Raw genomic sequence first — 12,967 nt, 5'->3', positions numbered from 1 at the left:
ACCATTTTTTCTTTTTTTTAAAGAACATTGTAAAAATAAAAAATAAAAGGTAATATAAATAAGAAAAAAAATGTAAACGTGCCCTGTCCCGCCGAACTCGCGTGCAGAAGCGAACGCATACGTGAGTAGCGCCCGCATGTGAAAACAGTGTTCAAACCACACATGTGAGCAAGAGCGAGAGCAATAATTCTAGCCCTAGACCTGCTCTGTAACTCAAAACATGCAACCTGTAGGATTTTTTAAAAAGCGCCTATGGAGATTTTTAAGGATAAAAGTTTGTCTTCATTCCACGAGCGGGCGCAATTTTTAAGTGTGACATGTTGGTATCAATTTTCTTGGCGCAACATTATCTTTCACGATATAAAAAAAAAATTGGGCTAACTTTACTGTTGTCTTATTTTTTAATAAAAAAAGGTGTATTTTTTCCCCAAAAAAAGTGCGCTTGTAAGACTGCTGCGCAAATACGGTATGACAGAAAGTATTGCAACGACCGCCATTTTATTCTTTAGGGGGTTAGAAAAAAAAAGTATATGTTTGGGGGTTCTAAGTAATTTTCTAGGAAAAAAAAACAGTTTTTAACAAATCTCAGAAAGAGGCTCAGTCCTTAAGTGGTTAAAGCTGATAAGGCACCAAGTGAGTGTAATTACCACATTAATCAGCCACAGTACCTATGTGTTCGGGTTTAAAAGGATGAGGTGGCAACCCTAGGTGGGGTGTTAGTTTGCTGCCCCCCCCCCCCAAATATTGAGCACCGGCCGCCACTGCAATGGGGGCACTAGTTCTAGTGACCTTGGGGCCCCATGGGATTCCCTTAATTTGCAGGAATTTCCTCTCCCCAGTTTTGTCTATGGTTAAGGAAGTGAAATATCCCCAAAGGGACACAGAAGGCAGAAAAAATGGCAGGGGTTATAACCCTCCCTTACTCTATCCAAAATGAAAAAAAAAAACAATATGCCTATAGTTCTATTTTAGAGAATGCATTAAGTTTAAAAAAATAAAATAAAATCTTCTGCCTTTACAAGTCCATTAAAGCCCAACTCCAGTCCTACCCCCACCCTCTGCCCTACCTTTTTTTTCTGTAGTCTTTCTGTAGGTCTGTTAGCACAGTGATGTTCAGGACCACAGGAGCTCAGGCAAAACAAGGATCAGCCCCAGGGCCAGGGCCGGACTTACCATTGGGCTTGACTGGGCTCAAGCCCATGGGCCCCGTCCAATAGGGGGCCCCGCCAAGATACATAGCCGAGTGTACTCGGCTCGCTCCGCTCACAGTCACGCCCAGTCTCACCCTATGATGTACATAACACAGGGACTGGGCATGACTGTGAGCCAAGCCAAGTACACTTGGCTACTCTCATCTCCGCTCAGGAGATCCGCTGTAATATTAGGTTACCCATCTCAGTTTGCTACGGAAGTGACATTCCGTTGCCGCCATCTTGCTACACCCCGAACTCGTCCACAGTAAGGATACACTAAGAAGGGGTAAAGCGGACATGTTGTTACACCCACTGGAGTTTTTCATTTTAGACTTATTTATAACATTAAAGTTAGTATGTAGTGAAATATAGTACTTACAACTCCGTCTGACTACTTAGATGTTGAATTTTAAAAGCAGCGAACTTCTGTCAGATTAGTAAACGATGAGCAGGGTTGCCGCTGCTTTTAAAATTCAAGATCTAAGTAGTCGCCGAATATGTCATTTCACCGCCGAGAGGACCCGAGAGCTGCCGAAATACACAGGACTCTGGGCCCTGCCCAGATACATAGCAGAGTGTACTCGACTCGGCTCCACTCACAGTCATGCCCAGTACTGCCCTATGATGGACATAACACAGGGACTGGGTGTGACTGTGAGCCGAGTTGAGTACACTTGGCTACTCTCGGCTCCGACCCGAGAGCTGCCGAGAGGACCCGAGGGCTGCTGAGATACACAGGACATGCAAATGACAATGGGGCAAGGCTGCAAATGACAAGGCTACACTGACAAGGCTGCAATGACATTGGGCAAGGCTGCAGATGGACACTGATAAGGCTGAATTGATGATGAGCATTTAAATGTAAGTTTTTTCCTTAAACTTCCCTCCTAAGTTTTTTTTTTACTTAAAATTCCCTCCTAAACTTGGGGTGCATGTTATATGCTGATAAATATGGTAATGTATAGAAGGTAGGGCCCGAAAGTGACTCAAGCCCAGGGGCCCCCACCACCCTAAGTCCTGCCCTGCCCAGAGCTGCTTTTGTATTCTCATACCTGCTGGACCTCAGTATTATAAAAAAAAATTAAGGAAAAGATGGAATTGGTCTTTATATTGGCCTTTGTAGCTATACTATATTTTCCAGGAAATGATCTACCTGTAAAACAAAGGTTTATATCAGTGGCGGTCTGTAATGCGAGGCGCCGGACACATGGATTCCAATCATATTTATTTATTTTTTTAAGCACGTGATTAGACCCAGAGGCTCTAATAGTCTTCAAAAAGTGTGGTCTCGGGGGGCTATTGTGTGACAATAGGGAATGAATACCGACCGGGGGGTGGGGGGTTGTCTGTGGCTGTGGGTGTGGGTCCAAAAAAATACCACCAGCCGCCACTGGTTTATATACATACCCTTCAGTTGCTTGCATGGTTAATCTATGCTCCATTTCTGAGAAATGGTCCACCAACGTCTGCTGGAAAACCAACATTTCCGGGAAATTCCCCTGAGTTTCCCCCAGATCTTATTGGTTCCTCCTGCTACCACCTCCACATCATTACATGACACAATAGTGACAAGGGGGGTCAGCGTAGGGAACCACTGAGAGCTGAAGGGGACCAAGGAGGTCAACACTCCTGGAAGTGTCAGTTTTCTAGTGGACCTAGGAAGACAGTTCCTGAGCAATAGAGCAGCCTTGAGCAATTCCTGAAATACAGATGTTCCTCCCTTACAACCACATGTGGCAAGACACTAAGGTGGAACTCCTACCAATCTTCCACATGGACTTGGGCAGGTAGGTTGGTTAGCCATTTTTCTGTATTGCCTTAATTCACTTACAGTAGAGGAGAAGCCTGTTGGTGCTGTTATCGGTTTCCTTCAGGATGATGCAATCGGGGCAATGACACGAAAACAGCTCGGTCAGTCTGTCTGGATGTCCTGCCGACAGGATACAATTAAAATTGGGGAGTGAGCACTTTAATTCAGATAAGATGGGATTTATTTGTATTGCACTGTTGATCACTGACCTTCAGTCCGGAGTTCTGTGCTGCCCTCATTTAGGAGATAAACCCACTTACGCGGAACACACGACCCATCCATACTAGAGAGACAGAGACCAGTGTAAATGGATGACCAACAGACACAACACAGAATACAAATACCAGGTAGAAGAATTAGTTTCTATGTCAAATTACAACTTTATAAGTACCCCTGTAACACTTACATATGCTCAGTGAAGTGTTCAAAGTGCAGAATTTATACAGCTTGACTGAGCTGTCAGAATTAAGGGGACGGAAAGCTGAAGTTACACTATGCAGAGCTCAGTGATGAGAGCTCTGAGAGCCGATTGGAAGAAATCAGCTCACAGTTTACAGGCACAGAGCTGTGGCTGTCAATCGGCCTGATCTCCCCGTCACCTTTTTTCTCTTGGTGTCAGGAAAACTTGTCAGAAGTGACTCATGCTGATATCAGAGGAAGGAGGCAGCAGACAGAAATGACATTCAGTGCTCTTAATTGAGACAAGTACACACTGTAGAGGGGTATGCCTTGTTCATATTTTATGTCTGAGGTTTACAACCACTTTAAACAAAAATTTTAATTAATTTGGAGCACGCTGCCACTGCCACTCTCACTCTAATGCTGGTTGCCTGACTGTCATATTGATTAAATGGCTTTAATGTATTCTAAAATACTGACCAAGAAAAAATATGTAAATAAAGAGTTGTGAGTTTAATGGCTACATGTATCTTACACGTCAGTGACCCAAAATGTGCATGCCTGTCAGGCAACTAGCATTTTCAGAAGTAGGTTATCAATAGCACTGAGGTGTGTATTATGGACAGAGGGGACAACCGGTTTGTAAAAAGATTGAAAGAGATCAGCTATGTAAAACTGGAACAGGCATTCCTAAATGGTTGGGGACCCCTTTAACACCGTCTGTCACCCATATAATGGTATTTTAATACCCTGGTCGATTGACAACACTTGACACTTTAAAGTGATACCAAAGGCTCAATTTTTTTTTTTTTTTAAATAACAAATAAGATATACTTACCTGCTCTGTGCAGTTGGTTTTGCACAGAGCAGCCCCGATCATCCTCTTCTCAGGTCCCCCTCCAGTGCTCCTGGCTCCTCCTCCCTGCAGAGTGCTCCTTGGTGTGTGTGTTCATAAGACACACAGAAGAAAAGCTCAGCCCTGCCCCTCTTCACTGATTGAGCCATTGGCTCCCATTGCTGTGTCTGAGTCAGTGAGGAAGGAGAGAGCCGGGAGAGCAGCTGCTCTCGTGCACATTGCTGGATCGGGATCTGGCTCAGGTAAGTATTTGGGTGGGGAGGGGGGCTGGGGGAAAGCTGCACACTGAAGGTTTTTTACCTTCATGCATAGAATGAGTGATTTCACAGGCTCTTATCATTTTTCTGCAACCAGCATTGCCTTTACACATTTTGCGGTGATTGGATTAAAGTGTATGCAAACCCTAACAATAAACACCTCCTATTTGCTGCCATTGCAATAATTTTCCCCAGAGCTTAGTGAATGCGGTAAAGCTTCACTTTCTAAAGAACACAAGGGAGAACGGTTCCCCCAGAGTGCGGTTTTTAGACAGCAAAGTGAAAAAATTTGTCAATATTGTATGAAAAAGAGTTGTTTATTAGTAGTACCAAAGGATATAACATTTCTTTGCTGTACTTTCTACAGAATACCCAATCGGGTGTAAGGAAAATTTTAAAAAAAAACAGCGCAGAGAGCGGTGACTGACAGTCATTAGCTCTCTGCTCAGAGTGGCGGGGAGAACGGAACGATCAGCTGTGTTTGATTGCTCAGTTCTCACCGTTAGAGATGGCAGGGTACAGATGCAGCATCAGATCGATACTGCATGCACCTATTAAGTATGATTAAAAAAACAAAAAAAAAAAACTTCTCTTTTAATATAATACAGTGAGAGAGCTTGTCACCCTAGGACAGAAGTTGTGTTACTGGCAGAATCTTCAGCTGAAGATACTTTTTTTAAAAATCCTAAAAAAAAAACTAACGCAGCCACCACATCTAAGGAGGTGAGTTGAATATAGTCATAGCTTTTTCTTGTGTTTGGAAACACTTTAAGGTTACAGAGTTACATGCGTGGCTATATATACTTGGATATGTTCATGTACATTCATTAGAAATGACGGAGCCACTTGGAATGGTGGTGAAACATCTCAACATTACAAGACAAGTCCAGCTGAATGTGACTAATCCCTCCTAGCTAAGTCAGCATTTTACTTGTTGCAGCTTTCCTTAAAAGTCACGGCTCTATGCTGCAGAATCATTGCCCTTCTTGTATGAAGCTGAGCAGTAGTGAGATCACCTTTCCCTGCAGTACTCATATTACCTCTAGTTCCAATCTGCAATTCATTTTCACTCTACTTCTGGGGTTGAATGACACTCAATGTTTTACATTTTTAAACAGTTTTTTACTATTATATTTATTTATTTATTTATCTAACAAATAAACATTTAATGACAAAGGATTCTCAGAGCACTATTTGCTAGCTGAAGATGCAGAACAGCAGTGGTTGCCTGCCTTTAGGCCCCTTTTTCTTCCTTCACATGAGGGAAGAATTGCTGCTGATCAGTCACAGTCCACCTGTGTAAGTAAATTTCAGTTGAAGCTGTTGAAGTCTGTAAACAGCAGTCTTTTTTAGAGGTAAGTAAGGCCATATGATAAAGATCCTAAAGTACCATCTGCTGACCTAACAAAAGAATACAAAATAATAACATACATTATTTTACATTTACCTGAATAATTTAAAAATATAATTTTTATAGAAAATAAAGGAAAGAATATATGCATGAAACCAGTATACATTCCCTTTGAAAATACTTTATTGCTAAGTAAATTTTTTTTTTAAAACGTACGACCTGCAAAATAAAAGCTTCTGTTCTGTCTTAGGCTGGGTTCACATACTGTATATGTGAATTGGATACGTTTTAAACCGCATCCAATTTGCATGACGTGAACCGGCAGCCTTCTCTATAAAAATTGTGCTGAAACTGTGGCCGGACGTGTGAACAGAGCTACTTGCTCTTGTTTAACAATTCCCAGTTGTTGGTCAAACTTTTTTTTGTTCATCTTACCCTACGTTCACACCTATGCGTTTTTTAGTGTATTTTGCATTTTGCAGAAACGCACTACAGTCCATTTAACATGGTTTCCTATGGTACTAGTTCAACGCTTGCGTTTCACAAGGGGCGGGCTCTCCGGGCAACGTCATTGGATGGGAACACCCCATGCCTATATAAGAGGCGCCGAACAGCGAGGAACATAACAATGGAGGAAGACGAGATCAGCTTTTTTTAATTTTTAGCGTGTAACCGGGGGCAACAAGGAAGAATAAGAAGAAGATGGTGACACGAGGAGGAAGAAAGCGGCGGCGGCGAGGAAAAAGACGACACCAGGAAAAAAACGGTGGCGGAATAAGACAAGGCCACTGGGAGAGACCACACCGGGAGAGACGGCGGCTCAGAGCTATTTTACTAATAAAGGAATTGTCAAAAACTGGCTCTTGTTTTTTTTTTACTTTTCACTGCCTTTTTGGTGAATGGGTAGGGGTATGATGTACCCGATACCCATTCACATAGGGTGGGGGGCCGGGAACTGGGGGTTCCCTTATTAAAGGGGGATTCCAGATTCCAAAAAGCCCCCTGCTAGCAAGCCCCCGGAAACCACCGGCTATGGCTGTCGGGAAGAGGCCCTTGTCCTCATCAACCTGGGGCAAGGTGATTTGGGGTGGGGGGCTGCAGAGCCCCCCCGTCCCAAAGCACCCATTCCCTCCATGTTGAGGGCATGGTATGGTTCAGGAGGGAGGGGGCGCTCGCTCATCCCCTCCCTCGACCCCTCCCTCTTTTCCTTCCTCATCCCCTCCCACATCCCCTCCCTTTCCTGACCTGCCGGGCGGCATGCTCGGATAAGGGTCTGGTATGGATATTGGGGTGAACCCACACGTTTTTTTTTTTTGGCGAGGGGGGGGGGGGGAGATCTCCTCCAAATCTATACTGGACCCGAAGGGCCTTATATGGACCTGGGGGGGGGGACCCCACAGCATTTTTTCGCGAATTTTTTGGACGGCAAATTTTTTTATTTTTAATTCAGCTTTCAGCAGGAACCCCGCTGACAGCTAATGACTCATCGGTTGTTAGGGAAGTGGCAGCCAGCTTACCGGCCCCTTCCTTAGCAACCAGCTTTATACATTGTGTTTTACAGTGCATTTAAAGAGAAAAAAAGCTAAAATGCATGAAAACAGCATCAAAAACGCTGGTTTAAAAATGCAAAATGCACTGAAAAACGTGCCTGGAAAACGGATCAAACGCAATCGCATAGATGTGAACCTAGACTTATTTCACTTGCTTGCGCATTACCAAATGTACTGAATTATTTGTGGTTTCATCTAAATATATGTGAACAGCATATCCAGTTTTTGGATTATGTGCTATTTCTCTGTACGGAATGTACTTTGTACCTTTGTAAAATTTCAATAAAATGCTTATGAAAAAAAAAATGAAAAAAGTTTATAATTGACTGTCCTGTCTCCCGTTTCTCGGATCTTAACTCTATTCAAGAACCATCCATTCAACGCTTGCTGATGCCTATGTCCCCTGCTGAACGCAGTGGTACCTTCCACTTATCCCTACTTCATTGTGTTTTGTAGTGATGTCGGGGCTGATGGAAAGGAACCACAGAGCACAGCGGGGGACCAGGCATCAAACACACCCCGAAATCTCAAATGTGAAGGTTTTTGAACCAAAAAAATGATAGAATGTGAATGGTGGGACAAGGGAATATGAGTATGAACACTCTTCATTTGGAATCTGTACAGTACATACTACATTTTACTGTACATTTTCATGGATACATGCAAACCTTTGTCCTAATGCTGGTCATTAAGGGTTTTAACTAGTGACACTTAGGGGGATGCAATCAGTTGCATCACCCAACATGCCTAGTTGGGCATTTTTTTTTTCTAGAGGACTCATGGAAAATGTATCTTTGACCCAGGAGGTGCTATAGGAGTAAGTGAATTATGACATCAACAGAAGATGCTGACTCATCAAAGAGCATGGGGATCATCCTCTACAACATACTGTCCCCATCTTCTATGGTCTTTACATTGTGATATATTTGATAAATAATTGTATCATGCAACAATCTCATCCTACATTCGATTGACCCCCTCTGTGGAGCAGATAGAAGATAACAGAAAAAGAGCAGGGATAGGGTGATAAAGACATACGGTTTATCTCACACTCTGATGGATGCAGTGAACTCCAGTTTCTCTCTCTCTGTGCTTTCCTGGACATTGAATCGGGCGTTATCCATAACCTTGAAAATCTCCAGCTCCTGGCTTCCATGATGTGCTGCCGCAGCCAAGAAGTGCCACCTCCCCATGTACTGCAATGGGAACTGCCAGGAGTTTAATATAAAGTCAACCATTGGTCAAAATATTAATCATGGAGATCTCATTGTGAGGCCTCCAAGTTTTTATTTACAACACAAGTACACAATTTGTGGGCAGGGTATTAAAACAGGATCCCAGAATCTATTTTGAGGTCCCCAGATAGTATACAATAATACATGATATGTTATGAGCCAGTGTCAACAATGCTTTGAGATCATTCATAATTCATTAACAAGTGTAGTTGACTGCCTTCTGACCTGCATTTAGCCTACCTTAACAAGTTTTTTCATTCCCATACACTTGTATGACAAGATGAGCAGTTATAAAGTGAACACAAGGTTGGAAACCGGCCTCTTGGCTGGCTCATAATTTAAAGCGTATTTCCACATTTACAGTTATATTTGAAAAAAAAAAACCCACTGTGTTTTTATGTGTTCCCGTTCACGCAGCATGCCAAAAAATAATTTAAAAAATATTTTCTAACTTTCTAGGTGTTTGGAGCAGGCATTGGGCTGACTACAAGCTATTCTGAACACACCAAGTTTCCCCTTATTAACATAAAATAGAGAAGCCAAGTTTCTAGATCTTTACCCTTTTGTTAAGATAGACCATGTACAAATCTAGTTTACAACTGATACTGAAATCTGCCAGCACACTAAAGACAAGCTTAACTATGCTAAACATTAAAGCTTAATTGCAAGTATGGAAATTTTTACAGCTTGGTCAACCCTGTGGGATCCCGCTACTACTAGCCTTTTGGTTCCATCCAGAGTGGGGGAACTTCAGCTTACTGAACCCAGGAGGTCAGCACTCAACATGGGCACCATTCAGGAATCACTTTCCATTTTCTCAATGAATGCAAAATGTTCTCTGATTGAACAAGGTGGAGATCCCCACCCCGCCTATCCACCTCAAACAATCAGAGAATGCTTTGCATTTATTGGGAAAATGCAATGCTTATGCTAAGTAAGCAACCTTGTGTGTAGAAGCGGTGATTACTAGAGTAATTTCCAGCTTCCATGGGCATTGGCCAGGTATGGTGTATACAGTATATAGTTACATTGGTCCTGGACCAATGTAACTATGTAATAATTGCCATACCTGGAATTCATATTAACTCCCCATCTTAATCTGTATGGCAGAGGAAAATTGTATTTCTGAGAACTTTACTTGCACAAATTTTTATTTTTAGATTATGTTATGTAAATGGAAACGTATAATAAATAAAAAATAATAAAAAAATGTAAAAAACGTATCTTTCCCTACACAATGCTGTATTGTAAACTCCCCCTAACATAGCTTATAGGGCAAAGGCTATGCACTGCATTATAGGCTGTTCCTTATTTCGGGTGGAAAATCTGCAAAGTTTTCGGACAAAAGTTAGTGATTCACAAACCTCTTGTATCCCAGGGAATTCATTGCAAACCCGAACCTCATCCCTGTGCCTATTAAGGAACCACTTTAGCATTCCCTTACAAGGTCTCATCCTAGTCTAAAGCCTGATGTTGCAGGAAAGAAAATGACATAATCTATGGCCTGCTTTACTGTTGCACACAAAGCTATAATCGGGTGCCTTGCTTGTGGATCTTTCTGGTATCCAATGTGATAAATCCACGTGGAACCCAACCCATAACCCTTTATACTTCTGAGTATGCTCCATGGAGCATAAAGAACATAGAGTTTGTTGTATTCCACCTTTGCTCTCAGGGGTCAGTGTTGCTTGAGGTTTCAAAAAAAATGGTAATGTAGGATATTGTGTAGATTTGTTGACTCTGCTGTGCACCCTTATCTAATCTATTGACAGGTCAGGTAGTACAAGAGGTACACCATGTGTAAACCTTCAAGACCTCCATTGATAGTAGCTCCATTACTAGATTGCTGGGTAAAGAGAAAAACAGACCTCTTTCGGAGGGGTCAGTGTTGCAAGGTGGTAAATGATTTAACTGTGTGCACCACACACACACACATTTCCAATTTTTGACAACAATTTTACGTGCTGATTTATTACAGCACAGCCTTGTTTTGGTGGAAGAACTTTCCAGGATGTAGCGAATATTGGCATTACAATAATTTCTACTGTTTTAGACAAGTTATGCTTAGGGGAAAAAAGGGTAGAGTTAAGCTGGCCATACATGGTTAAATTTTAAAGATCATTTCAAGAGCATTCAACAACACCACTATCGTGTATACAAATTTTGCGTGAAAGTCCTGGAAATGTTTGCTTGATTGCTATGACAATGTTGCGATTTTTATCATTCAGTTTCAGGATGGTCAGAATGTGATTTCAAATGTCATTCAATCACATAAAAAATATATTTTTTTTTACATCCTTCTCCTTTTCCCTGTAATTGTGGTTGGAAATGATCATTGATTTGATCTAAACCATTAGAACTATGAATGAACATTTTGAAAACAACTATTTTCTAGTAAAGTTCTACCAGTATCTGGCTTTAGGTTTGAGGAATAGATAAAGATAAGCTTTAGCAGTTAGGCTGATTGCTTAGGTAGGTTAGGATGTTAGTGTGAGAGGTTAGTAGAGATAGGGAGGTTAAATTAAATTATAGATTAATTAAATGAAATGAAATTAATTAATTAATTATAGATTAATTAAATTATAGATTAGTGGTACAAATAGGATTTTGTTGAAATTGGGCTAAAATAGTTGAGGTTGAGGTACGGTTAGGTTGAGAACTAGAGACAAAAATTTGCTGTGGTGATGCTCCTGTGCCAAAAGCAAGCACAATGAACTTGTCATTTGCCATGAAGCCAAAAAATTAAATATTATACCATAAATGTCCATTTTTAAATAGAATTATTTTAATTTCTCTATAGAAAAAGAAACAAACGGAAATTAGTTGCACAGAGATCCCAACACGTCAGAAAATCTCAGGTTTTAAAGGGATTGTAAAGCTTTGTTTTTTATTTTCTAAATAGGTTCCTTTGAGCTACTGCATTGTTGGTTCACTTACCTTTTCCATGATTTCCCTTTTAAATGTTTTTTTTTTCTTTGTCTGAATTTCTCACTTCCTGTTTCTCCTCAATAAACTTCACACCATCATCCGAGCGGTGTTTAGTCAGTCAGAATAGCTTACTGAGGAGGAACAGGAAGTGAGAAATTCAGACAAAGAAAACAAAGAAAAAAACATTTAGAAGGGAAATCGAAGGAAAAGGTAAGTGAACCAACAATGCACTAGTTTAAAGGAACCTATTTAGAAAATAAAAAAACAGGGGGGGGGGCTGGCTTAGAACCATGCAGAAAGTGATAGAAAATTGTTGCCAAAACAAGAGCTAAGGTTACATCTTGCAATGCATACAGATTATGGTGGCAACTGTCTAAAAGGAGAGTACCCATCACTATAGAGAATTTTCCTTTATTGCATCTCTGGGACAGGAAGTGAAGGTAGATCACCCGATTGGGTCACAGAAAGCAAAATAATTATCTAAAAGGGGTTTTAGCCCTTCCCAACTCTATCCAAAACTAAAACAAAAAATGCTGGTAATTAAAATGCCCTAAAATTTTGCATTGTTTTGGAGTTTTAATCAGTCTGCCTAACATCTCAGCAGTGTTTTGTTTGTATTAAAACTTCTCTACCTACTCCATCCTAAAAAGCCAATCACCACCATCACAAAAAAATCTAGGGTCTCACCAGTGCCACTATTCGGAGTCTGTCCATACCCAACTGAGCTAATTTAGTCCATCACAAAACACGAGGACCGTTATTTCATTTTATGTCTCTCTAGCTGAATGATTTGTTGGTTACCTGGGTCCTATTGATGTGTGATGCTGAGAGCTGGTCACTGTGTTCACAGACGGAGAGGGAGTCGATGGCCAGGCCATATAGGTAGAGGAAATAACGCCAAGCAGTGTTGAACATGTCTATGATGGTCTCTCCACGATGGCTACAATATTGTGGCAAGCAGTCTCTTGGTAAATGACTCTTCTGCCCTCCTTGTGCCTCTGCTCTCTCCTGTTATCTCTCAGAACCTTGCTCTTTTTTCACTTTTTGTTTATTTTTCCCACTCAGAGACCCTTGTTCTCTGCATCTGGAAATCATTAACTAGAGCTCTCTCCTAGTGTTCATAGAGGGGTGGATGGTCAGTTCAATGATTGTGACAATGGAAGACCCTGTTCTCGGAACAAGGCTTAAAATGAACCTTCACCCACATATTAGCCAGTGCAGATCCCTATCCCTCCCCCCTACTTTTTGCACATTTGGTATTTTTTGGGGGAGTAGCAAGTACCTTTTCCAGCAGGTACTTGCTCCCACTTCCTCGTTTCTCACATTGGCTACCACTGGCTACTCCCCCCACCACCTCTGGTTCTTGGAAGACAGAGTTAGACTTTTTG

The 12,967-nt window shown here is 41.5% G+C and overlaps 1 protein-coding gene across 2 annotated transcripts in view; it reads right to left on the bottom strand.

Moving 5' to 3' along the window:
- APOM (apolipoprotein M) overlaps positions 1 to 12,608 on the bottom strand; it is a 38,471-nt gene extending 25,863 nt beyond the window's left edge. The window contains exons 1-4 of one of the 2 annotated variants that reach the window (XM_077483115.1): positions 12,381 to 12,608; positions 8,467 to 8,624; positions 3,213 to 3,286; positions 3,025 to 3,123 (exon numbers count right to left, since the gene is read on the bottom strand). In XM_077483115.1, the coding sequence (XP_077339241.1) occupies positions 3,025 to 3,123; positions 3,213 to 3,286; positions 8,467 to 8,624; positions 12,381 to 12,494 (445 nt within the window). In that variant the 5' untranslated portion in view covers positions 12,495 to 12,608. The remainder of the gene's footprint in view (positions 1 to 3,024; positions 3,124 to 3,212; positions 3,287 to 8,466; positions 8,625 to 12,380) is intronic. The other variant, XM_077483124.1, reaches the window with a different exon arrangement.
- Positions 12,609 to 12,967: the final 359 nt, after the last annotated feature.

Source organism: Lithobates pipiens, unplaced genomic scaffold (assembly GCF_037356315.1).
Source record: "Lithobates pipiens isolate NorthernLeopardFrog02 unplaced genomic scaffold, aLitPip1_a1.2 Scaffold_1, whole genome shotgun sequence".
Lineage (NCBI taxonomy): Eukaryota > Metazoa > Chordata > Amphibia > Anura > Ranidae > Lithobates > Lithobates pipiens.
The sequence above is the reverse complement of the archived record's forward strand: the minus strand, read 5'-3'. Positions and strand labels throughout refer to the sequence as shown.